The sequence below is a fragment of the Onychostoma macrolepis genome, chromosome 02 (assembly GCF_012432095.1).
Source record: "Onychostoma macrolepis isolate SWU-2019 chromosome 02, ASM1243209v1, whole genome shotgun sequence".
NCBI lineage: Eukaryota > Metazoa > Chordata > Actinopteri > Cypriniformes > Cyprinidae > Onychostoma > Onychostoma macrolepis.
The window spans coordinates 3,598,859-3,626,849 of record NC_081156.1 but is presented as its reverse complement, the minus strand read 5'-3'; the positions used below and the strand labels follow the sequence as shown (position 1 = coordinate 3,626,849).

The 27,991-nt window shown below is 34.5% G+C and overlaps 1 protein-coding gene across 6 annotated transcripts; it reads right to left on the bottom strand.

The window, feature by feature from the left end:
• Nucleotides 1–787: 787 nt before the first annotated feature.
• On the bottom strand, nt 788–27,991 carry si:ch211-71m22.3 (uncharacterized protein LOC100148868 homolog). Of its 6 annotated transcripts, XR_009274299.1 has the most exons (12): nt 27,964–27,982; nt 27,308–27,439; nt 27,032–27,056; nt 21,586–21,653; nt 21,380–21,434; nt 21,096–21,295; nt 20,856–21,017; nt 20,022–20,183; nt 5,830–5,868; nt 2,957–5,739; nt 1,591–1,694; nt 788–1,474 (listed from the first exon to the last, which is right to left on the bottom strand). XR_009274299.1 is itself a non-coding variant. In XM_058798964.1 (9 exons), exons 3-8 carry the CDS (start codon nt 27,042–27,044, stop codon nt 1,596–1,598), a joined length of 597 nt encoding a protein of 198 aa, XP_058654947.1. In that variant the 5' UTR covers nt 27,045–27,056; nt 27,308–27,439; nt 27,964–27,982; the 3' UTR covers nt 788–1,474; nt 1,591–1,595. The 6 variants fall into 6 exon arrangements, 3 of the variants coding, with proteins under 3 accessions (XP_058654947.1, XP_058654942.1, XP_058654937.1); XR_009274298.1 differs by having other exon boundaries at nt 1,605–5,739; XR_009274300.1 differs by lacking the exon at nt 27,308–27,439 and having other exon boundaries at nt 1,605–5,739; nt 27,964–27,991.

Sequence of the window (27,991 nt, the reverse complement as noted above, 5' to 3'; positions counted from 1 at the left end):
GCTTTCAGAAACCAAATCAAGTGAAAATAAGTCAGAATTACTGAAATAAGCCTGGCTTATTTGGTAAACTAGTTTTATGGAACAGGCCCCTGGTCAAGTAGTCATTTGACACCTCCTCTTTTATCAATATACTGCTTACTCTTCTTTTGCATCTGTGCAACTCTCTCTCTAACATTCTTATAGTCATCTTTATTGTGGACCGGCAAGATGTTCAGTTTGGTACACATCGGTTGACCTCTCATCAGTTGAAAAGGAGTCACATTGGTAGTGGCATGTGGAGTCGCTCTGCAAGTGTTAAACATCCTTGTGAATTCTGCACTGTAAACAATGATTTGTTGACACAACTTGACTTAGTCAAGTCATCTTGTTGCATTGACTCAGTTAAGTTTAGCAAACATTAAGTTCACTCAACTTATATGTAGTTGTTGAAATAACATGCAGTAAATTGAGCCAACATACTGTATCAATTAATGAGCATTTAACATATTTAGTTAAGTCAGCTGAAAAACATTGGTTGAACCTAATTTTTCATGTTTTCACAACCATGAACTAAGCCTAACTGACATAAAATAGTAATTTTTCCCTCATCATAACTTAACTATTTGGGTTTACTGGACTTCATTGCTTTGACAAAAAGTTCTGGATATCTCTCTGGAACCAAATTTTTTATGAAATCAACTGCAAAATTGAAACTCCCTGCATTTATTTTTTAAACAGATACTGCATCCAAAAACAGACAAAGAATTCATATATATATATATATATATAAATAAATAACACTCCACAAGAAAACCTTCACATATACACAGCTCACACAAACATATGTTAACATCTCTATGCACAGAACCATCTTAGAGCCAAAATAGTACAAATAACTCTCCTTGTCATTATCAGATATTTTCATTGCAGGAACAAGCGTACATGAAGAATTCACAATAAGTTGTGTTAAAAAAAACTTCACATTAAACTGTTCAAAAACGATCTTCAATTCCCAATCGTAGAAACATGACAAGGAAAGAGGAAGCATTACAAGGCAACAACAAAACAGTCAGTTTGAAAATTTCAAGAATACCAATATTCCACTTAAAACAATGAGATATAAAACAATGCTTACACTTTAAACCAGTCCATCGATTAAACAGTAGCAAGAAGGAAAAAATATTTGTTTGTTTTTATTTTTTTCTGTTTTATCACAGCCACTTGCTCTTCAAAGTGAACTCTTGCAGTGCAAGAGTCTGACCCGACTCCAATAAACAGGCGCTGTATCACTTCAAATGTGAATTTTAATTCCTTTGGGTAGTCAAGGTTTAATGCGTACAACAGGCCCATCAGGTTCAGAAAAGCATTAGGTACATCACTAAGGTGACGCATTACCACTTCTTCCTCAATCATCAGGGCAACGTCATAGTAGAATGTTGGGAGAGGTCCACAACCACTAGGATTCCAATCACATCATCTTCACGGTCACTGGGCTCTATAGAATGTAAACAAAACAAGGTACTATTACTTAAAAGCAATTACACAAATACAGTCCCCAGACCCCTGCAAATTAAGAGATCTAATGTTCAATTTTCCATCGTTTTGCCTTACATGTTTCAGCTTACCTCACATATCTTTGTGAATTTTGAAGTAGTCTCTCGCATGTACCACGGCAGGCCCAGCAATGCTGCTGTCCTCATCCTTTGGTTTGTTGCCTGTAAAATATAAGATGGTTAAAGTACCAGCTTTATTCATTTATCCTTTCTCCCCCTCTTTGTCTTTGATGCTTTTTATAAAACAAAAAACAAAACACAAACATTAATTTCAAATTTGCACATTTACACTTGTATACTTTTGTTGTAAATAAAACACCAGTGATGTGGTGCAGCAACCTTTGTTTAGGTGCAACAAACCAATTTGTTACCTTTTTGTTCAGTACCAAAATAAGATTTAATAGTGGATTCAAACTCATGCCACTTAAATCAGGTGTGTCTAATCCTGCTCCTGGAGGGCCAATAATGTATTGCAGACTTTAACTCCAACCTGGTTCAACATAGCCTGGTAATACCAAACTCTGCTACTTCGCTTTGCTTCGTAGACAGAGTCTGGAAGGGCATAATTGACAAGCGTTTACTTTCTCGTGGGCGGGCGCTTGTCTGAAGTTTAAAATCATTGGTGTACCCGTAAGCCAATCACATAACGGTTGGTTATGACGCATGTTATTCGCCGGCTTAGCCGCCTCGAACTTCCTCTGTAAACACAGGTATGCGGCGAAAACAAAACCATCGAGCCAGCATGGTTCGATGCAGCGCTGGTGTTGAACCAGTGAATCCGTGCATGGACCACGGCTGATGCCTTCTGTGAGCCCATCACAGAATTTTCGGCGATTCCATGATGCCACCACAGATTCGGAGGTTAATTAAGTCCGTGGTCATTACACGGTTGATCGAGCGAAATACCGGAGTGAAGATGGCTGTGAACGACTTTTGCAGATTATGTGAAGTAATCACATCTCACACACACACACACACACAATCACAATTATTGCCTTGCCGGAGTTTGGCCTCCCCAGTTTCTCGCTGATGATCGGTAACAGTTGATAAATTAAACTTTTCCCAAAAACTGTCGGGAGTAGGGCCACAACATCACCTCCATTCAAAATGTGAACCAAACACGCTTCTTGTTCGGGCTTCAGTTGGCAAATTCCGAGAATATTCACCACAACAGAGCGAATAGCATCCCGTGTCTCCATGTCCGCTGTCGTGTTAGATGTCCCTCACCTAAACTACAATCTTAAATTCGGCGCTTAGCGTCTACGTCACGGCTCTCAGCCCGCCCTCTGTTCGTTGATTGGCCCGGCTGCTGCGGAGCCGGAGATAAACTGGGAGATGGTTTGCTATATCAGACTGAGTGCAGAAGCGAAATGAAATTGAGCGGAAGTAGGAAGTCTGACGTAGTCAGGCTAGGTTCAACACACCTATCTGGAAGTTTGTAGTGATCCTGAACACCTTGATTAGCTGGGTTAGGTGTGTTTAATTGGGGTTGAAGCTAAACTCCAAAGGAAAAAAGGATAGATTACCAAAGATGATAATTGTCATTTACATTTACAACATAATACTACAACAACAACATCAAACCTCATTAGTTCTTGTGTCGTGACATTTGATCAGAAGACTTGCAAAAACCAATGAGGTTTGATATTTATGTAGAAGCTAATACAAATCAAACAACTTTAGAAATAATGTGACCCATGTAATGAAAACGTTGGTTGGTTGAATGAATTATTTTCAAAGTTTAGCTGGAGACCAACATCTGTGAGTTGACCAAGCATGGTTCTGAGGTGTTTGTCATGCTCAGTGTTCAAGCTACTTAGACAACTATGTCATCCAGGTAATTCTGTATACCCAGCAAATCTTTCAACAACAGGGTGCATCATTTTCTGAAAAGTAGACAGCATGGGCACCAACCCGAATGGAATTTTCCTATATCTGAATGGACCGTCATGTGTAATGAATGCCATTAAGTTTCTGTTCTCTTCATGTAACGGCAACTGTGGTGGTATGTGGTTGTTAGACCACTGTGGCGTTAGGTATTTCTGCAAACAACTCTTCAGTATGTGGCAGTGGGTGACAGGTTATTATGACACTTTTACTGGGTTCGCGTAGAGTCTAATGCCCCTAAGAGCTGCTATCAAAGAGCACACATACACGTCTGTTTGTTTGTACATTAATAATAACGGACTTGTGCGTCTGATAGTGTACGATTACTGTATGTTACTGTAATAATTTTACTTCCATTACAATCGACATCCATCTAAATTTTACTGGTCAAGTAGCATTATATATTTCACAATATTACTGTTTACTGTATTTTTCATCATAAGAATTTTCAAACTCCTTTCCACAGTTGGAAAGGAGACCCTCTATGTCAAAGATCTGTGGAAAAATTCTTCAAAATTATTTATTGCCATATACACAAGGAAAAACAAATTATAATGTAAATAAGTATGCCAGTCATTCATTAATGTTAATGATAAGCAAAAAAATAAAAATAAAAATAAATAAATCTGAAGAAAGAAAAGAAAAATAGATAGCATTTGTAGGCCTTTATTATGTTATATTGTTATGTTAGTAAATGGTGTTAAATATTTCTCTGTGCATAATGAGCTGGTGGGTTTATGGTGTGGTGTTTTGCAGACCGGATGTGGTGGGTCGCTCTGTGCCAGAAATTCCAGGGCCACTTTTTAGCCCCAGTCCACCCCTGATGATAAGTATTCCTAATTATTTGGCTATAACTTAAAGATTGAATGGGCAAAATATATCATGAATATAATAGTGCATTGCTTTATGTAACTGTTTTTGTGACAGCCTTTATATATTTAATTTTAGATCAAACAGGTAGTGGAACATTTCAGACAACAAACAAGTTTATTAACATGTTAATATTTTTATGAGACATTGGAAGTTTCAAATGTCTGATACAAAATGCATAATTTCCAGATGTTTGTTGCATAATGAAATTGACAAAAATATATACATAGATGAATAGGTCTAGAGACAATATACATGTTTGTGCAATTAATTTTACAGGGCAACAAGCTTTAACATTCTGTGTGAATTGTGTGAGAAGTGCCAGTTGTGGTGTTCACATCCCCTGTGTTGAATTACAAAGAACCTCAGCTGAAGCTGTTTGTGGTTACTGCTGTTTGCTTCACTTTCAGACGACGCATGAAAACTCTGCTGACCTTCTTATAAGAGAAACACAAACTGAAACAGCTAGTGATAATGTGTAATTTGTTAGTTTTGAATTAAAGAATTTACAAAATACACATAGGGGTCAATAGAGTGCCTTTCAACCCTCACAATACTCAAAAATTTAGTTTTAATTTCCCATTCACTTCATGTCATGTCATAAATTGTAGACACTCAAGTTCTATAGAAACATTAGCTGAGCTCCCACACGTTTTTTTTTTTTTAGATAATTATGGCACCCTGTCATGGACATACTGTATATATTACTGTTAAATACGTTTTCATTGCAAAATCAAGATGCAAATTATATTTTCTGAAAGATATGATGTGCCTTTCATAAACAGGGCTATTTGTTTGTGTTCAAATTATAAATACACTAAAGGGGATGGCCTTTTCTTAAAGGGGTGGATTCCCCAATACGACAGGGTGGACAACCATTCAAGGGACATGGACAAACTCTTCTTTTTATTAAATATAAATATAGTTTTTATTACCAAATGATCAATGCACTCAAATTGAGTAATCTCTTATTTACCAAAATATTAATAGGAGAACATAATTTTATGATTTGACAATATTCTACCATCATTCAAATTTAATGAATTTCATCCTCTTATACAAATCTATAAAAAATAAATTAAAAAAAAATCTAGAAAATGTATCTAAAGAGCCAAGTAATGCTTTTGTCATGAATATAAAAACTTAGCCTAATATAACACACACCTTCATAGTCATTTTTATGTTAAATTATCATGGCAAATGAGTTATGTACAGGACACCAAAAGGCACCTTACAGTGATATTGACCCATATTGTTAGTGACTTTAACAGCATTTGCAATTTGCAAGTATGTTTGTTTGTTTATATTTTTGTCTTTAGAGATACAATACAAAAAAAATAAAAAATATATGTAACTTATTCTCTCTTCAGCCCTTATTGGAGGATGTTTTGGCAAGCAGTCAGACATATGTATTTTATCCTTTCTTCTGTCTGAAGTAGGCTTACTGTAACTGAAAAGAGGGGGGAAATGTGTTACATGCAAATTGCCTTAAATACTAGACTGTTCACACTATTATCAAAATAGAGAGGTCACCACTCACAGTTTCTTTTTATTGTGACCTTTCATAATACATGCAGTCCTGAAAATGAATTGAGTTATAATTAAAAATAATAAACAGTTGGCAAGTCATAAAACAATAGGGGGAAAAATGTTGTAAGCAAGTAAGTAGTAAATAGGGCATGGCTTGTGACAAAAATGATTTATGACCCTTGATTTATGGCTTTTATTACCTTTGTGACCTTTCCCCCTCCCCCACATAGCGACCACCCACATAGCGACCCCCCACGTCGTGTTGACCCCTTGACCCCGTTAATGCGTTCCAGATGTGTGGAAATCAGAGAAGCGTGAAATTCCTACGTCATCCGGGGATGAGATATGTTGTTTGTACAAGTGTAAAACCATAAATGAGTTGTCAAGTATTGTTTTGAAGATTTTATGCTCATCCGGTGGGGGTTTGCCCATCTGTGGACCACGTGGCGGTTGCATTCCGAGGCCTGGTGTGTTATGGACTCTTTCTCTCTCTATGGGAGATGTATGTAAAAGGATGAACAAATCAAATTTTAACAGGTCGGTTTTAAGACACAAATATATTCTGATGACTCTATAAAATGTAATTAAATAACACTCTTAATAATGGGAATGAATTAAAACCCTCTTACATTTTTTCTTCAAGAGAAAAAATATTTCCTCCTCTTGCGAGCATCACCATTCTTTGAATGAGAGGTTTACCAAAAAATTGTGTTTAGTTTAAGTTGGAAAAGTCCTCTCTCTCTCTCTCTCTCTCTCACGCACGTGTGCGCATTCAATCATCCCGAGACTTATTTTCTTCTATTAAATGAAAATAAATAAATTATGCAATTACACGCAATATAAAACATTTACACTAGTTTTAGGTAACGCAACATTTTGTAATGAGGAACCGGCGACGTCGAAATAAGAAAAGGGAACACAATATATATATATTTTAACAGGTCAAACGATAAGGGCCATTGTGGACCAAACACGTCCAGACATGACATGTTTTATTCGCATTTATTTGTATATTTGTACTTGTATCACAGAAAATGTAAGTTTCTACATTATATTTAGAACCTTTAATATTTATACTGTATCATCCCCTAAACCTACCCAGCACAGTATACTTTCTTCATTTTTTGGTAACACTTTATAATAACTGCACACTATGAATCATTAGTTAATAATTAGTAAATAGTCAATTCATCCTTTATAAAGCATTGTTCCAACATTAATAGGCATTAGTAAGCAGTTTATAAATACAGCTATAAATGTTTTGTTCTTGAGCATATCTATAATGTTTAATAATTGTATTTTCATACTTTATTAATGATCAGTTTATAATTTCTAAATTATTACGTTATTTACAAACCAGTTATTTAGGAGTTGTCAGTGGTTCATAAGATCATTTAGAAAGTGTAAGTAAATGATTAATAAACTATTTAAATGTACATTTATGAATCTTATTATTTAGACACATGATAATAGTTGCTCGGTGTGTTAATAAATGCTTTATTAACACATATTCCTGCTGTAATTCATGATAAAGTCAGGTACTTATAAAACATTTAGTAGTTGCCAGCCATCTGTTTTTGTGAGCTCATCTAAAGTGAGGACTATTCATACCTTGTAAAGCATTTACAAAGCAGATTTAAAGGCTCATTTATCTTCCAAACAGACAAGTTAAACAAACACAACACAGAGGGATACAGAACACAGAAATATTTTTTTCATGATGCAAAAAGGAAACTGTACAACTAAAAAGAAAAATTAAAGTGTACAGTTTCATTTTTTTTTTCATCTTGAAATAAATATTTCTTAATCTTTCGTAATCTTCTGCTTACTAATGACTATTAATGTTGGAACAATGCTTTATAAAGAATGAACTGACTATTTACTAATGCTTACCTAATGATTCATAGCGTGCAGTTATTATAAAGTGTTACCCATTTTTTAAAATATTTTCATAAACAACATTTAGTATAATTTAATTTAAAAAAATAAATAATAATAATTATTATTTAAAAAAAAAAGCTAATTTATTAAAATGTTTTAATTTAATTTATAAAAGTGCTTATGGGTGCAATAATTTGGAGTATTACTACACTCCATAGACAAAATTATTTTTTACTGTATGCCTACCAAAATTCTGCATACAACCATTTTTAATAAAATATATATTTTTAAGCGATCTAAATTATGAGGACTCAAGAAGTTTCATCATAAACCACATTGACATATCAGTGTAATACCTGTGTCATTATACAATTTTGGGTCCCACTTTATATTAGGTGGCCTTAACTACTATGTACTTACATTTAAATTAATCATTTGATACAATGCACTTATTGTGTACATACATGTTTTGATATTGTACTTATATTTTAAAAAATACCTATATGTACTTACATCTGTAATTAATTTCTGTAATTACATTTATAATTACACTGTCAACCCATCTCTTACACCTTAGCCCACCCTTAAACCTACCCAAACCACAAAACCTGTCCCTAATCATACCCATATCCCACCTCAATAGCAGCAAAAGTGTTTTCAATACAATATGAAGACAATAAGTACATTGTATTTATTTTTTTGATGTAAGTACATAGTAGTTAAGGCCACCTAATATAAAGTGTAACCCAATTTTGTATCATGATAAGTCGTATAAACAAGCACGCACTTAAACATTTCAAGCTAAAGAGACTTATCTCTATTTTAAACAATATGGTAATAAATAATTATATATGTCATAGTAACAAACTTGTTACTGAAGCAAATCATTTATCATACATTTTAAAGTATTCAACAATTAATTAAGTTCACTGAACTTATAAAACACATAATTCTCTTCTTTTAAAGAATGTGATCATAAATAACATACTGTATAAAAATAACCATTTAGTTTTACATTATTCTGGGAGCGATGATGACCATTGTCCGAATGAGAGGTTGAAGTAGGAAAAGCTCCTCTGTCCCCTTTCTCACCCTCTTTGTTTCTCTCTCTCTCTTTCTCACGCACACACACACACACACACACACACACGAGCGTGCTCACGTTGCTTTTTATGTTTTCTGGGGATTTTGTACTGTACAAACTGTACACATACCCATCACACAAAATGTTCTGCATATGCTTTACCTTTTTTTATTATTATTATTAAATATTGTTTTAAGCAATCTGAATTATGACGAAATTTCATTATAAATCACATCTACATTGTTATATCAGTGTAGCTTCCATGACACTATACAAATTTGAGTTTTGATGAATCATATAAACAAGCACGCACATACATAAACATTTCAAGCTAAAGAGAGACTTATCTCTATTTTAAATAATATGGTAATAAAATGTATAGGACAGCATAGTAACATGTTACTGAAGCAAATCATTTATAATACATTTAAACATGTATTCAACATTTATTTATTGACCTTATAAAACACATCATTCTCTTGTTTTAGAGAAGATGGTAGCAAATAAACAAACTTAAAAGACTGTTTAGAAGGAATCTTACAGGTTTTTAAATAAAATATTTTACTTATCTGTTTGCAAATTTAACCTTAATTATGATTTTTATTCAACAGTACCTGTTCAAAAACTTAGTTGAACCTTTTAAAGGAGACTTGTACTTAGTTTATTTTATTTCAAAGCATTTTCCCTTAAAAGGCTAAATAAAATGTTTCCCTATCTTAGACTATTACTAGGGTGAGCCTGTGATCTAGTTCGGCGCTTATTGTTGTATATCGCACTTTTTTGAACCGACCTTTATCAGCGTGATAAATATCATAGGCCTATACTATCAATATACTATTGGTTATCTACTGAATAATATATGTAGAAATATACAAAATGTGATGTATCCGTTTTGAAGAGATATTTTATGACTTTTGCAGACACCAACCCTTTCCCCCATAAAGCTCATTTAAAATGTTTGTTTAAGTCAACTACAGACCACGACACGCATTCTTTGGAGTTGTAAACTACTCTTGAATGAATCGGCACATGTGAGGAACACCTTATGCGGAGCAATGGGCCCCCCTGAGAATATTTAATTACGCTTTAAAAAGCACAGAACAAGCTAAATGAATGTCCGACGGTATGAAAATACATACGCTGTTAAAACCTATCTACAATATGTATTAAACATATGCTTTGTTGTTAAGACTGCTTACTAATAGTGGTAATACTGATGTTAAGTTTTAACAGTTCACAAGTCTCATAAATCTATATCATTTTCATTTATTCATTTATTACTTTTCTTATTTTTACAAAGATTCAATTCCTAGTAAATATAAGGCCACACGTGATATTACAAAAGAAATCAGGTTGACAAATGTTTTTTAAAATAGGGAATGCCAACTCCAAACAGATCCTCACACCCACACCCACCCAAGCACACACACACACACACACACACACAGAGGCACCATTCAGGAAGGTCAGCAGTTCAGATCAGAACTTTTTCCAAAATCAAGTATTGTGCATTTGTATAAGACTTACTGTTTTTAAAGCATCAACTTCCTTTAAAGCTTGAATAAAAGGCTACCAGTTGTAGTTTCATATCCGTTGTGTTCTAACAAAGTCATTAATCAATTCTCTTTGTTTTATAAGATTTACTTTTATTACTGCACAAAGGTTCCCGCTACTTTTATAGGTCTGATAAATATGTGATGAATACACGAGGAAGTGAGATTCAGGTTACCAATTAAGTTTGACACAATGTTTTTAAGAAAGACCATTTATTTATTTTATTTTTATTTTATTTTATTTTATTTATTTTTCTTCTTTTCTTTTTTTTTTTTTTAAACACAACTAAACCAGATAAAAGATTCTTCTTTCTTTTTGACAAACCTACATTTAAAAGTATTTGATCTTAAACATATTTACTCTTATTTTCTAAGTTCCAATAGATGAACCTTCTTATCCCAACAAAGAAATCGCATTACACACTCATTCATCATATTTCATTAAATTTTATTATTTGTTTGTTATTATTATTTTGCACTAGTACCACGGTTTCATGTCTTTCTAATACTTTAGATGCACCAGAATGTGGATTTTTTCACCATCCAACACAAATTTAAAGAGATGTATCAGATGATCTTGTTTCACCTGTTTATTATTATTATTATTATTATTATATTTGACTCACATATAGAATAAACCTTATCGTCCATGCTTTCCCCCTATATAGACCCAAAGATAATATCCAAACAAGATATATGGGGGTACAGTTGTAAATTCCTAGAGGTCTAGTTTCTCAGAAAGTGTTTTCATCATATAAGAAAAGGGTCATAATGAAAAACCTCCTCTCGATCTCCTGTGACTGTCATTTTACTAAGTCAGATGATCAGGATTATGGATGACGTTTTACATTTTGTTTGCTGGACTGTATATGTCATTACAATGACTGTAGCTGAGGCCTTCTCTCTCTTAGAGCAGTCAGCATTCAGTATTTATAGAAATAAATGAAATTAAGAAAATTTCGACTTGAGAGCGTTTGACTAAGTCCGTATTACTTTTTAGGACAATTATCCATATCCATATCCGTGGATGATAAGTCTTGTTGATTTACACATACAACTGAAGCATATCTAGCCATCGCTCTGAAAGCCACACATTCAGTAAAGTTGATGTTGTACGCCTTCTTGAAAAGGTTACAGACACAAAATATCGAGGAATTTTGTGAGAACAAAAACCCTATGTATCTCAAGAGACACAGTTTCTAAGAAAATCGCCGTATGAACACAGACAATTACGCTCGTGGGCATTTGTGTATATTTTTCCTTACGTCACTAGATTTAGACCTCTTGTTCAAGATAGCTGATGACGATATTCACATTTTATTTGTCATACCAACGACTCGTTTCTTTCAAAGTTTTCCGTTTGCTATTAAATATTAGGCCTATGCGTACTACCCTTATAAGCATAAGCATAAGCATCTGCCTCTTGCTAAAATTTTTCTGTTTTGTCCACTTTTGGCAGATTTGGTAGAGGGACTATGTCGACTTGTTGTAATGTGACCGCAATTAAGAACCATAACGTTAAACTGCATGCCCATGAAAAGGTCACATACGTAGTCGGTATAACAAATACCTAATACTGAAATACTCTCTTTTAAATATATTTAATGTTTTTAGTTTTAGTGTTGATTTGACGGCCCACCCCAATAGCTGATACTGCGCTATACTTTTTTCATTGTTTTGTACAGTTTTTTAGTTGAAGACCATCCTCAGAGTTTGGTCAATCATGCGGCGAGTGAAAACGAGAACAAATACAGTATAAGATAATTAAAGGAAAGTCAAGAGAGTGTTTAAACGGACATTGTGGTGTACATATTAATGGTCTGTCTACAAAGAGGCCATGCGACGCAAGGCCTCAATCTTACTGTTTTCTCTGTTACATGTACATCTTTTTCATTTAGAGCTCATACAGTTACGCATTACAATTTGAAGACGGTGTGAAAACAATATTTTCTTTGTACGCGTCTCTAAACGTGACTTTAATAAGTAAAAGGTGCATGTTATTGACCGTTTTAGACAGTCTGCACCAACACACAGACACATGATTTAGGTATTCATCTGACCAAAAGTTTTGATCTTGGGGAAACACGCACAACACCAACTGAGAGTTGTCATGATTGTCTGCTCTTCTTTAAGAAAACATGTGGTCAGCAGTTTTTAACACGTCTTAATTCTCTTAATTTTTCACAATTGCAAATGTTTGTTTAGTTTAAATATTAGTCGGTTACAAAAGTGGCAGGCGTGATGCTTATATGTATTTTTTAAATAACAGAGTGTTACTCAATCAGTCCTCTGCGTTATCTTTTAATGAAATATTCCATTGCATGTCACTAGGACAAATTCTGTAACAGCGTTCATAAATGTATATAAACGCACAAATCTTTATAGAGACAATAAGAACATCACAAACACAAATGATTGTTCTAACTCTTTCACACACCAGACTGGTCCCTGGTAAGTACCCCTAAAACTGAGAGATATCTTGACTTTATCCGTGTGCTTAACGGCGCTAGGCCTCGTCACACCGTTTTGAGATATAAATCGCAACGTTTTTCATAGGGTGACGCTTTGAAACCAGAACAATTCCATGACTTTGCGCATTCTTTCTGTTTGAATTTGTTGTATTTTCCCCCTCTAATGGCAATTGTTAGGCCTTGCAACCTAGTTTTTTGCTGTCTCTTTGTTCGTATAAGTCCATATTTCTGCTAATTTGCTTGATTTAATAAAACATGGCTTCATCCCACCCGTTGTCTTCATTCGAGACATTTACATTATATTATTAATACTTTCCTAGTTTAGATAACAGATACCAGACCTATTTCTTTATAATTATTTCCGTTTACGCTCGTACATTCTATTCAGCTACTCGTTTTCTTTTTAGAAAATTACTCATTTGTAAGGCGCTTCGTATACACATTTTAACATTTTTAACAGTTTATTGTTGATTATACATTGAAGTATGAATTCAAATTGCCGTTACAAACAAACAATAGCGATGACATTACAGGCGGTCTAGCCAGCAAAGAAAATCTCTGACGGCCAACATGTTTTGTTGTAATAGAAAATCAACCGACGATCCGACAATTTCACACGTCATGGATTCATAATTTTTTGAGACCAGCGCCACACATAAATCTGTTACATAAGTACACAGACAGTGAACCTCGTTAATGTCCATATCATCGTCACACATAACATCCAGAATTTTTCTGGCGGTTAAAGAGACTGAGCCTCTGCCGGTAATAAAGACGCTTGTCAAATCGGGCCATGAACCGGTCAGGTCTCTTACAATGTCCATTTCTTTCTTGAGATTTTTCACACGCTTGGTATCCCCCGTAGAATCATGATTCGGATTGCACGCATGCTCGATGACCGTGGTCATCAGTTCGATCATTTGTTCTCTGTAATGCTGTTTAAACGCAGAGTCTATGGTGCTTTTTACAGGACACGTTTTTCCCGCGCCGCAGTCGCACTCCACTTGCTCATCCTCAGTGCCAGAGTCGAGCTCCATCGGCTTTTGCGCGGCGTCAGACATCCTTTTTAGAACTCGATTCTTTCCAAGAGATAAACTTTGTCTCCTAATTGATATAGAGCGTTGTCGCCGTTTCCTAGAATTTAGCTTAGCCGTAGTGGCGGATCTTTGGTACATTCGGGCGAAATAAATTGTTGAGGTCTTGTTTCTACGTTTCAGATGTTGGTTGGTTGTTGAGATGGGGGCGTTGCACTCAAAAGAGGAAGGCTGCGGGTTCGTGTTTTGGTCAAAGAGAAATAGTTCACGCAGAAAGATATTTTGGTTCTTATGTTAAAATATTTTGAGGATTTTTGTTAAGACGTTGGCAAATTGTTTTGAGTAACGTATCAGACTAAATCAGTTCGTCTATCGTTGAAAAAATGATGTTTAACAGAGGGTCATAAAACGTGCACTTTAACGCATGATATGATCTCTTAAATTATTAGATCATAATAATAGTAGTTCGTGAAAACCTCTGATAGTTTTACATTTTTTTTTTTTTTATCAATTTTCTAAAAAATAAATCGGCCGGAAATAGGTCTCTTATCTGCTATCTAAACTAGGATAGTATTAATAATATAACGTAAATGTCTCGAATGAAGACGACGGGTGGGATGAAGCCATGTTTTATTAAATCAAGGAAATTAGCAGAAATATGGACTTATACGAACAAAGAGACAGCAAAAAACTAGGTTGCAAGGCCTAACAATTGCCATTAGAGGGGGAAAATACAACAAATTCAAACAGAAAGAATGCGCAAAGTCATGGAATTGTTCTGGTTTCAAAGCGTCACCCTATGAAAAACGTTGCGATTTATATCTCAAAACGGTGTGACGAGGCCTAGCGCCGTTAAGCACACGGATAAAGTCAAGATATCTCTCAGTTTTAGGGGTACTTACCAGGGACCAGTCTGGTGTGTGAAAGAGTTAGAACAATCATTTGTGTTTGTGATGTTCTTATTGTCTCTATAAAGATTTGTGCGTTTATATACATTTATGAACGCTGTTACAGAATTTGTCCTAGTGACATGCAATGGAATATTTCATTAAAAGATAACGCAGAGGACTGATTGAGTAACACTCTGTTATTTAAAAAATACATATAAGCATCACGCCTGCCACTTTTGTAACCGACTAATATTTAAGCTAAACAAACATTTGCGATTGTGAAAAATTAAGAGATTAAGACGTGTTAAAAACTGCTGACCGCATGTTTTCTTAAAGAAGAGCAGACAATCATGACAACTCTCAGTTGGTGTTGTGCGTGTTTCCCCAAGATCAAAACTTTTGGTCAGATGAATACCTAAATCATGTGTCTGTGTGTTGGTGCAGACCGTCTAAAACGGTCAATAACATGCACCTTTTACTTATTAAAGTCACGTTTAGAGACGCGTACAAAGAAAATATTGTTTTCACACCATCTTCAAATTGTAATGCGTAACTGTATGAGCTCTAAATGAAAAAGATGTACATGTAACAGAGAAAACAGTAAGATTGAGGCCTTGCGTCGCGTGGCCTCTTTGTAGACAGACCATTAATATGTACACCACAATGTCCGTTTAAACACTCTCTTGACTTTCCTTTAATTATCTTATACTGTATTTGTTCTCGTTTTCACTCGCCGCATGATTGACCAAACTCTGAGGATGGTCTTCAACTAAAAAACTGTACAAAACAATGAAAAAAGTATAGCGCGGTATCAGCTATTGGGGTGGGTCGTCAAATCAACACTAAAACTAAAAACATTAAATATATTTAAAAGAGAGTATTTCAGTATTAGGTATTTGTTATACCGACTACGTCTGTGACCTTTTCATGGGCATGTAGTTTAACGTTATGGTTCTTAATTGCGGTCACATTACAACAAGTCGACATAGTCCCTCTACCAAATCTGCCAAAAGTGGACAAAACAGAAAAATTTTAGCAAGAGGCAGATGCTTATGCTTATGCTTATAAGGGTAGTACGCATAGGCCTAATATTTAATAGCAAACGGAAAACTTTGAAATATTTTGTGTCTGTAACCTTTTCAAGAAGGCGCACAACATCAACTTTACTGAATGTGTGGCTTTCAGAGCGATGGCTAGATATGCTTCAGTTGTATGTGTAAATCAACAAGACTTATCATCCACGGATATGGATATGGATAATTGTCCTAAAAAGTAATACGGACTTAGTCAAACGCTCTCAAGTCGAAATTTTCTTAATTTCATTTATTTCTATAAACACTGAATGCTGACTGCTCTAAGAGAGAGAAGGCCTCACCTACAGTCATTGTAATGACATATACAGTCCAGCAAACAAAATGTGAACAACGTCATCCATAATCCTGATCATCTGACTTAGTAAAATGACAGTCACAGGAGATCGAGAGGAGGTTTTTCATTATGACCCTTTTCTTATATGATGAAAACACTTTCTGAGAAACTAGACCTCTAGGAATTTACAACTGTACCCCCATATATCTTGTTTGGATATTATCTTTGGGTCTATATAGGGGGAAAGCATGTACGATAAGGTTTATTCTATATGTGAATCAAATATAATAATAATAATAATAATAAACAGGTGAAACAAGATCATCTGATACATCTCTTTAAATTTGTGTTGGATGGTGAAAAAATCCACATTCTGGTGCATCTAAAGTATTAGAAAGACATGAAACCGTGGTACTAGTGCAAAATAATAATAACAAACAAATAATAAAATTTAATGAAATATGATGAATGAGTGTGTAATGCGATTTCTTTGTTGGGATAAGAAGGTTCATCTATTGGAACTTAGAAATTAAGAGTAAATATTTTTAAGATCAAATACTTTTAAATGTAGGTTTGTCAAAAAGAAAGAAGAATCTTTTATCTGGTTTAGTTGTGTTTAAAAAAAAAAAAGAAAAGAAGAAAAAGAAATAAAATAAAATAAAATAAAAATAAAATAAATAAATGGTCTTTCTTAAAAACATTGTGTCAAACTTAATTGGTAACCTGAATCTCACTTCCTCGTGTATTCATCACATATTTATCAGACTTATAAAAGTAGCGGGAACCTTTGTGCAGTAATAAAAGTAAATCTTATAAAACAAAGAGAATCGATTAATGACTTTGTTAGAACACAACGGATATGAAACTACAACTGGTAGCCTTTTATTCAAGCTTTAAAGGAAGTTGATGCTTTAAAAACAGTAAGTCTTATACAAATGCACAATACTTGATTTTGGAAAAAGTTCTGATCTGAACTGCTGACCTTCCTGAATGGTGCCTCTGTGTGTGTGTGTGTGTGTGTGTGTGTGTGTGTGTGTGTGTGTGTGTGTGTGTGTTTGGGTGGGTGTGGGTGTGAGGATCTGTTTGGAGTTGGCATTCCCTATTTTAAAAAACATTTGTCAACCTGATTTCTTTTGTAATATCACGTGTGGCCTTATATTTACTAGGAATTGAATCTTTGTAAAAATAAGAAAAGTAATAAATGAATAAATGAAAATGATATAGATTTATGAGACTTGTGAACTGTTAAAACTTCCAAAGAATGCGTGTCGTGGTCTGTAGTTGACTTAAACAAACATTTTAAATGAGCTTTATGGGGGAAAGGGTTGGTGTCTGCAAAAGTCATAAAATATCTCTTCAAAACGGATACATCACATTTTGTATATTTCTACATATATTATTCAGTAGATAACCAATAGTATATTGATAGTATAGGCCTATGATATTTATCACGCTGATAAAGGTCGGTTCAAAAAAGTGCGATATACAACAATAAGCGCCGAACTAGATCACAGGCTCACCCTAGTAATAGTCTAAGATAGGGAAACATTTTATTTAGCCTTTTAAGCGGGAAAATGCTTTGAAATAAAATAAACTAAGTACAAGTCTCCTTTAAAAGGTTCAACTAAGTTTTTGAACAGGTACTGTTGAATAAAAATCATAATTAAGGTTAAATTTGCAAACAGATAAGTAAAATATTTTATTTAAAAACCTGTAAGATTCCTTCTAAACAGTCTTTTAAGTTTGTTTATTTGCTACCATCTTCTCTAAAACAAGAGAATGATGTGTTTTATAAGGTCAATAAATAAATGTTGAATACATGTTTAAATGTATTATAAATGATTTGCTTCAGTAACATGTTACTATGCTGTCCTATACATTTTATTACCATATTATTTAAAATAGAGATAAGTCTCTCTTTAGCTTGAAATGTTTATGTATGTGCGTGCTTGTTTATATGATTTATCAGAACTCAAATTTGTATAGTGTCATGGAAGCTACACTGATATAACAATGTAGATGTGATTTATAATGAAATTGCTTGAGTCGTCATAATTCAGATTGCTTAAAACAATATTTAATAATAATAAAAAAGTAAAGCATATGCAGAACATTTTGTGTGATGGGTATGTGTACAGTTTGTACAGTACAAAATCCCCAGAAAACATAAAAAGCAACGTGAGCACGCTCGTGTGTGTGTGTGTGTGTGTGTGTGTGTGCGTGAGAAAGAGAGAGAGAGAGAAACAAAGAGGGTGAGGGTGAGAAAGGGGACAGAGGAGCTTTTCCTACTTCAACCTCTCATTCGGACAATGGTCATCATCGCTCCCAGAATAATGTAAAACTAAATGGTTATTTTTATACAGTATGTTATTTATGATCACATTCTTTAAAAGAAGAGAATTATGGGTTTTATAAGTTCAGTGAACTTAATTAATTGTTGAATACTTTAAAATGTATGATAAATGATTTGCTTCAGTAACAAGTTTGTTACTATGACATATATAATTATTTATTACCATATTGTTTAAAATAGAGATAAGTCTCTTTAGCTTGAAATGTTTAAGTGCGTGCTTGTTTATACGACTTATCATGATACAAAATTGTATAATGACACGGGTATTACACTGATATGTCATTGTGGTTTATGATGAAACTTCTTGAGTCCTCATAATTCAGATCGCTTAAAAATATATATTTTATTAAAAATGGTTGTATGCAGAATTTTGGTAGGCGTACAGTAAAAAATAATTTTGTCTATGGAGTGTAGTAATACTCCAAATTATTGCACCCATAAGCACTTTTATAAATTAAATTAAAACATTTTAATAAATTAGATTTTTTTTTTAAATAATAATTATTATTTTTTTTATTTTTTTTATTAAATTATACTAAATGTTGTTTATGAAATTATTTTAAAAAATGAAGAAAGTATACTGTGCTGGGTAGGTTTAGGGGATGATACAGTATAAATATTAAAGGTTCTAAATATAATGTAGAAACTTACATTTTCTGTGATACAAGTACAATTATACCAATAAATGCGAATAAAACATGTCATGTCTGGACGTGTCGGGTCCACAATGGCCCTTATCGTTTGACCTGTTAAAATATATATATATTGTGTTCCCTTTTCTTATTTCGACGTCGCCGGTTCCTCATTACAAAATGTTGCGTTACCTAAAACTAGTGTAAATGTTTTATATTGCGTGTAATTGCATAATTTATTTATTTTCATTTAATAGAAGAAAATAAGTCTCGGGATGATTGAATGCGCACACGTGCGTGAGAGAGAGAGAGAGAGAGAGAGAGAGAACTTTTCCAACTTAAACTAAACACAATTTTTTGGTAAACCTCTCATTCGAAGAATGGTGATGCTCGCAAGAGGAGGAAATATTTTTTCTCTTGAAGAAAAAATGTAAGAGGGTTTTAATTCATTCCCAATCCATTATTAAGAGTGTTATTTAATTACATTTTATAGAGTCATCAGAATATATTTGTGTCTTAAAACCGACCTGTTAAAATTTTATCTGTTCATCCTTTTACATACATCTCCCATAGAGAGAGAAAGAGTCCATAACACACCAGGCCTCGGAATGCAACCGCCACGTGGTCCACAGATGGGCAAACCCCCACCGGATGAGCATAAAATCTTCAAAACAATACTTGACAACTCATTTATGGTTTTACACTTGTACAAACAACATATCTCATCCCCGGATGACGTAGGAATTTCACGCTTCTCTGATTTCCACACATCTGGAACGCATTAACGGGGTCAAGGGGTCAAGACGACGTGGGGGGTCGCTATGTGGGTGGTCGCTATGTGGGGGAGGAGGAAAGGTCACAAAGGTCAAAAATCATTTTTGTCACAAGCCATGCCCTATTTACTACTCAAGTATTTTAAACAAAAACAATATTTACAATAAGCATGCAGGCTCCCAGTACTGTAGCTTTCATTTTGACATCCAGGTGTCTTGGAAACCTCAACACAAAATCTGCACCTGCGTTTGGTTCACTATATGAGAAAGGTTTGAAGATTTTGCCAAATGATCTGTCTATCGCTGCTCCATTCAAAGACACCAGCTGTGGTCACAGTACAAGACACACAATAACATATTAGGCTACACATTACAGCAAAATTGGATACTAGCTAGTCCTCTAGTCCGCTAGTGCCCCCTTTTTCACTTTAATATTGTATTTTCAATATAATATATAGAAAACAAAGGTACAAATCTATTAGTGGGGTGGTACACTTTTTTTAAAATGTACACCTTTGTACCTTATTTACCCCTACAAATTAAGCGCATTTTAGGAGCTTAAAGATACATATTAGTTCCTAAATGGCACATCTGTGTACCTTTTGAAAATGTACTGCCCTAGTGACAGAATTTTTGTACTACTCTATAAGGGTCTAATATAACAAGGATTTACAACTTCATTCAGCTACTGTTCAATAAAGTAAAAAGACCACGACTTGTTATCCCTGACAATTAAAACCAAAGAAACACATGTGGGTCAGGTTTTTTGCCTTCATTGTGGGGATCAAATTTCCCTGGAAAGATAGCACAATCTGAAATCATATTCAGCCAATGTGGGTCAAACAATGAGGTAAATGGCTTAATAAGCATATAGTGTTAGAATTACAATTTAAAATGCTTAAAGGTTTATTTGAAGGGTATGTTTAAGGTTACAGGATAGAAAATATCTTAAATTAAAAAAATAAAATAAATAAGCCAATGGGAATTAAAACTTCACCTCGAAGTTTTCATCTGTGCAGCAGGTACAACCCATACATGGTCCCTCAATGTTAAATGCTGGTTCACCTCGTTCATTCGCAACAGTGAATTTAGGTAGACAAACATGCAAGTTCTGTTGAACATATCCAATGGCAGTTCCCGGTGGAGACTGAACCTCCAGCTAAAATATGCACATAACATATAATATACAGTACATAACATAATTAATGGCTAAACAAGATGAGAATAACATTCATACCTCATGGCTGCAGCAAACAAACGGGTGCACCAGTCTGATGATCTCTTGATTTGAGTGGTCAGTAACATTCATTATGAAGGAACGTGCACCAGCAAAGCATTGCCTTTCACAACACTCGCTGTCCTCAATAATACCAAAAACCTTGTTCCCAGTGTTGTCCTTCACATTATATTTCTTGAAAGGCTTTATTCCACAGCAAACTTTAAGAAATTAAAAGTTTGAAGATAAGGGTGTTGTTCATTTGATTTTGTTGTAATTCATTCATGAAATGCTAATGAACAAACCTTCTGCAAGACATTCTTCCATATTTTCTTCTTTGAAGACAAACAATTGATCCATCTAAAATAAACATGAAAATTACAGGTTCCTTGCAGTGAAAATTGCTGCATAATAAATGCATTTGTCTAAGTCAGAGTAACATTCACATAATGATAAACATTATTATTATTATTATTATTAAGAAGAAGAAGCATCTCTTGTCTTATCTGACCCCGGTCAAGGTCTCCAGATGAGAAGGACAGCGGTACAGGTCTGGGGAATTAATCATTGCAGTGCCCTCTAGTGAAGCATAAACAGACATACCATTTGTACAGTATGTATCAAACAGCTTTGTTAAACAAATTATTACACACTGATCACATCACATCTTTCATGTTCACAATTTTAAATTATAAACAAGCAATCCATAGTAAGCTATGCACTGATGTATATTTTCATGCAAAAAAAACACTTAAAAAAGTTATTACTTGATTCAGTGAACTGGTTTACATTTGGTTTCCATTAGCATTCTCTTGTGAAAAAGAAGTATTATTTGAATTTTAAAGTATATTTAAAAAAGTACAAGGCCTCACATGTACTCATGACTAAGTTTCTTGACACTTAAGTACACTTTAAATTAAACATTACGTGAAAATGAAACCATTATGTTTTATTTTTCTTTTGTCATGGTTGTAACACTGGGTTATTTCAGAGATGACAGAAGGCAGGATTATATTCAGTTATACTAGCAATAATAATAAAAACCAAAATAAACAGACCAGAAAACAAACCAGAACACACAGGAATAGAACTGAAAACAACCAATAATACATCCAACAGTGGACAACACCAGACAATGAACATATGGATCACAAGGGCTTATATACACAGGGATAACTGACATACACAATACACATATAAACAGTCATGAAGCAATGAGGTTAGCTAAAAGTACTTCAAAAGTCCTACAAAACAGAGGACCCCCCATCCTTAAGGTGCAGCTTTCAGATGCTCTTCAGAATAAAGAGTGTGGAGGTGGACAAGGGGGAGGGATGAAGGGCCACACCAGGTGGAAGTAAGCCTGCAGACCAGGGATAAGCCAGCAGAGCGGTGAGCCAGGGTGGAGCTGGCAGAACAGAAAACCACTGAGAAGGAACAGACAGAGCTGACAACCACCACAGTGGAGTGGAAAACCTACAAGATGGAGCTGAAGACCACTATGAGCAGACAGAAAGTTCAAGGATGACCTCCGTGGACTTTTCAGAGCAGACATAGAGTCCAGAGATGACCTTTGTGGTTGTATCAGACTGGGCAGAGAGTTCAGGGACGGCCTCCATAACAGATTCAGAGCAGACAGAAAGTTCAGCAACAGTGGAAGGACTTCCCAGAACACTATACTTGGAACTGCTGGAACCACCAGACTTTGGCTCTGGAGCTGTCTGCAAGATCTGAAGAATGAAATCCAACAGATCAAGCTTTCTGTCTAGTGTGACAGCAAGTCCCATCCAAAAAAAAAAAAAAAAAAACAGTTCAGAGGGTATGCTCGGCCCAGTGAGTCTTTGCAACAGCCTCTCAAAATAGATAACGGGGTATATGTTGAATGTCACCTGACCAAACCAAAAAGCAGGTCTCATCACATCCACTTGTCAAAGAACATGTTAACAGCAGTATGAACTGATTACTCAATTTTAATATCTGAATGTCAGTGAGTAGAAGACGGAAAAATAAATAGATATCAGTTTGCATATGTTATGGACATCGGTTATATCCCTCTTTGGTATTCCTTTGAAGGCACTATAAGTAAAACAGCTCTACACGAAGCTCGAAAAGAAGCGACGTGACCTGTTTTGCAGAATACCAAAGTTTGTTGAATATAACAGAGTCCTGCATGCGGACAGACGACTGACCCGCTAATATTTGATATAACAAGTATTTAGGTATTTACGTTGTCATTTGCAGTGCAGGTCGGGAAATCACTAAGCACGGGTGGACTGCGGGTCCAATTGCGAAGACTATTTAAGACTATTTAACTTTATTGTCCTTAAAAAGGCAATTCTTTATGTAGACAGCAGTATACATGCACATACAGCAGCCACAAAACACACATAAAAACACACATTTATAATAAATCATTTAAAAATCTAATTGCTGCAGGTACAAAAGAATTCCTGTATCTGTTTGATTTGCACAAAGGGAGTTTAAATCTTCGACCAGAAGGAAACAGTTGGAATTCATCACACAATGGATGGGTGACATCAGACAGGACTAACTGGCCCTTCTTAGTCACCTTATGTTATAATAATTTGTGCGATAGTCCTTAAATCAGTCCCCACTATCTTACTGCATATTTTAACTATACTGTTCAACTTTTCCCTACTCTTTATAGTCAGATTGCCATACCAACAAATAACAGAAAAGCTTACAATAGAGTCAATAAAACAAATATAAAGCATCTTCATAAAAGAAACATCCACATGAAAAGTTCGAAGTTTCCTCAAAAAATACATACGTTGAAGAGCTTTCCCTCTAATCATATCAGTGTTTGCCTCAAATTTTAGTTTATCATCAAAGTACAGTATTTGTACTCCTTGACCAATTCTACCTGATGCCCCTTAATGACAGCAGGCAGCACAGATACAATATTCTTCTTATGGAAGTCAATGAACATCTCTTTTGTTTTAGAAGCATTAATGTTTAAAAATGAGGCATCACACCATTTAATAAAATGATCTACCACTGGACCATGACTCCCATCTGACCCAGTGAGGAGAGACACAATCACAGAATCATCTGCAAATTTAATAATGTGTCTCCCCTCAAAAACACTCCGACAGTCATCAGTATATAAAGAAAACAAGAGAGGGGACAACACACAACCCTGTGGGGTACCAGTAGAAGACAACAATGCATTAGAAGAGACATTAGAAGTTTCTTCGCCAGAATATGGGGTTGAACACAATTAAAAGCAGAAGAAAAATCAATAAAAAGCAAACGTAATTATTTTTACCTTCCAAATGTTTTAGAGTCCACTCCTCTATCTGATCTGTACACAAACTGCATAGGATCAAGTGCTGACTGTGTTAAGGCTAAAATCCCCTTCCTAACTATTTTTTCAAAAGATTTCATAACCAGGGAAGTGAGTGCAACAGGCCAATAATCATTAAAATAAATAGGATTTCTTTTTTTCGCAATTGGCACTACTATGGAATCTTTCCAAAGACGAGAGACTTTAGAAAGTTGCATTGATTTATTAAAAATAAATGAATAAATCCCTGAAAGCTGCTCTGCACAATTCCTCAACAATCTTCCACTAATATGATCAGGGCCTGGACTTTTCCTTACTTTAACCTGACCAAAGCAGCTACATACATCAGCTTCACTGATTTGAAATTTTAGGTGTCCAAAGTCACAATATTCCCACCATACTTTGATAATTCAGATGTAAAACCATGAGTATCAAAACGTTTATAAAATAAATTAAAATCATCTGCTAATTCATGATCAGATTTCCCACCTACTTTTAGTCTTCTGTTTAGTTCCAATTATAGACTTCACTCCATCCCAAGCTAATGACCTTTTCCTTATACCGCAATTTGGCTAATCTCACCTCATTTCTCACCAATTTATGGGCCTCTCTGTACCGAATACCATCACCTTGTTTATAATAAATATTTCTCAGATTAACCACATTTTTAACAAGTTTAGTAATCCATGGTTTGTTGTTTGGAAATACTATACAAGGTTTCTTTTTAATGACCAGATCTTCACAAAATACAATATAATTAGTCACAGTCTCTGTGAGATCATCTAAATCAGTACATACAGATTTAAAGAGTTCCCAATCAGTACATTCAAGACATCCTGTCAGCTCTTGAACTGAGTCTTCCGACCACACAGGAACTAATCTTTTCTCTATTTTTTCCCTTTTCAGGACAGGTTTATAAACAGGGGCCAAATAAACAACATGATGGAGACTCAATCGATTCCTCTGATAGGCAGCTGCTTTCAGACATTCCCATGCTTATTTGTGTTTATGCTCTGTATTGTAGTCTGAAGACAGTAAGAACAGTTTCTGTTGAACTTATGAAGTTGTTACATCATTGAAAAGTTTCAAAACTTAAATAGTTCATCAATGGGTGGGGGGGGGGTGATCTCATGAATCATGTGGGTTCACTGAAATCGCATCCCAACAGCGAACCATTGAACAAGTATAGTTTTTGAACCTTGAATCAATGCATCGCCATCGTTAGAAGTTTTGTGCACTTCAAAACAGTTTAATCATTTTGTGAAGCTATTGTTCAATTGATTCAATGCTTTGAAAATGTTCATTTCTCTGAAATGGTGTTCTGTAACGTTGAGAAATGAGGGAAGCCAGGATCATTAAGCAGTTATAACAACACCAACCAACTAACAAGATAAACAAACCAGAAGACATGGGAGCAGAACAGGAAACAAACAGAACTACAAACTAAAAGTCTACAAAACAGGGCATGTGACAATCATTTGAAGTTCACTTATTTTAATGTGTAGAGACTAACATACTAAAACAAATGTAAAGAACTCCATTATACTTTTAACTTTAGTATGTTAATTGATTTTACATTTAAAGTTAATATATTTTAAATTGCAACATTAGCTACTACAAATAATTACAAATATATTTGTTAGATGCATGACATACAAATTTAAATAAAAAGACATTAAATTCTATTTTAGTTTACTATAAAACTTATTGTCACGCAAAGGTGTGTGGGATTAGGCAGGACGATGAAGAACTCCAATAACACTTTAATAATTCCACAACAGGTAACATTCAGACAGGTCAGGAACACACAAACACACGCACACACACACACACACACACACGCACGAGGTAACATTAACAATACCGCACAAAGACAGAATGAACAGACTTGACAATGGCCGTTTTTCAAACGGAAGGCTGCATCCTCCGGAGGTCGCATTTGCAGGCTGCATACATCATCAAGCCTGGTTTATTTCAGTTAACTGAGCATTATATTCGTGAGTCAAAAGCATATTACAACAATTTACACTTAAGTAAGAACAATGGTCAAATTTATAACTGTTAATATTCTAAATTAAGATCTTCTTTATGACATATGCAGCCTACAAATGCGACCTCCAGAGGATGCAGCCTTCCGTTTGAGAAACGGCCTATATGTAGGGGAGCTGATGAGGGACAGACAGGTGAGGAGGATGAACTAATAATGACATAACAAGAACAGGAACAGGAACATAACCAAATATGGGCACATGAGGGAGAACTAGGTCACACAGAGCACATGGGGAATGAAAACACAACAAACAGTCCTGGGTTATCAGTTATGACAGTTATCAGTAAATTCAACAGTACAATTTAACCATATTTCAAGCAATTATGAAAATACATAAGAAGATTTACTTAAATCCCACTTTAGTGGACCAAAAAACACTTTTTAGTTAAACTAACTACTGTATATTTATTATTAAAAAATATATATATACATTTTAATTTAATTGTAAATAACATGTAATTAAGTATCTGAAAACAACATTTTGCACTTAAGTATATTCTTAAGTATATTTTTCTGCATTAAGTACTCATTTTAAAAATATGCTAAAGTGTACTGGTCATATCTTGCCTTCACAAAGTGCATGTTGTAGTCTAGCAAACTCACCTGACAATTCCATATTTGAATTTATCTGGGAAAAAAGAAAGAAAGAAAGAAAGAAAGTAATAATATTACTTTTTGTAGTAACTAGTAGTGTAACTAATAAGATTTCAGTAATAATATTACAGTTACTATCCATAAAACAGCTTGTTACTTAGTTACTTTCAATGCCTCAACCCCTACTGATTTGAAGTCCAACAATCCAATATTTTCTAGATTTGTTTTCATAATTTTCACATCTTGCACAGGCACATGAAGTCACCAGAATATGAAAAAGCTTACATTCAGTGGATGGAAATATTGCCATTACATTGATTGTTTTCAGGAGAAAAGATGATCTGAACACCAATGTGTAAGTTGTGGCATTATGGAAGTTGTGGCATTACTTTACTCTGGCATTACATCCCTCTGATCCTGGTATAAATTATATAAAATATTTTTTAGAGAACGAAACATTTTCTTATGAACTTCTCTGATTTCATTTGATAAAATACATCATGGAGTATAATCGTATATGGGTAACCAAGAAATTAGAGCTACAATTAGCTTCAAGCTACACATGACAATTAATGAGAATAATACAGCACTTTTATTTAAACATTACTATTAATCACCACTGAGTGTTTGTAATAACTTCTGACTGCGATCCAATGTGAATTTTGGTCAAATGATGAGGCAGAAATATATTGTTAGTAACATATTAGAAGAATTTTATGGGGAAGATATGCAATTACAACTTATGTGCATGGGGTGTGAAAGAAAAGTAGTGTAATTACTGTTGTCAGAAAGTAATAAGTAAAGTAATAATATTACTAATAATGAGTAATATATTACATTTTTGAGTAACTAGTCCAACACTGTATAAAATACACTATTTAACATGATAAGTAAATACATTATTTCAAATTGTTGTATATTGAGAAATATATCATACATACCAGTGAGATACAATCCGTCTGTTAGGCA

What these genes read in the sequence shown, in the direction of transcription:
- si:ch211-71m22.3 (XM_058798954.1), bottom strand. An exon ending in ATCTGGAGACCTTGACCGGG is followed by an intron (nt 21,435 to 21,585) that starts GTCAGATAAGAC and finishes TGTTTATTTTAG; the next exon opens with ATGGATCAATTGTTTGTCTT. An exon ending in GGAAGAATGTCTTGCAGAAG is followed by an intron (nt 21,296 to 21,379) that starts GTTTGTTCATTA and finishes AATTTCTTAAAG; the next exon opens with TTTGCTGTGGAATAAAGCCT.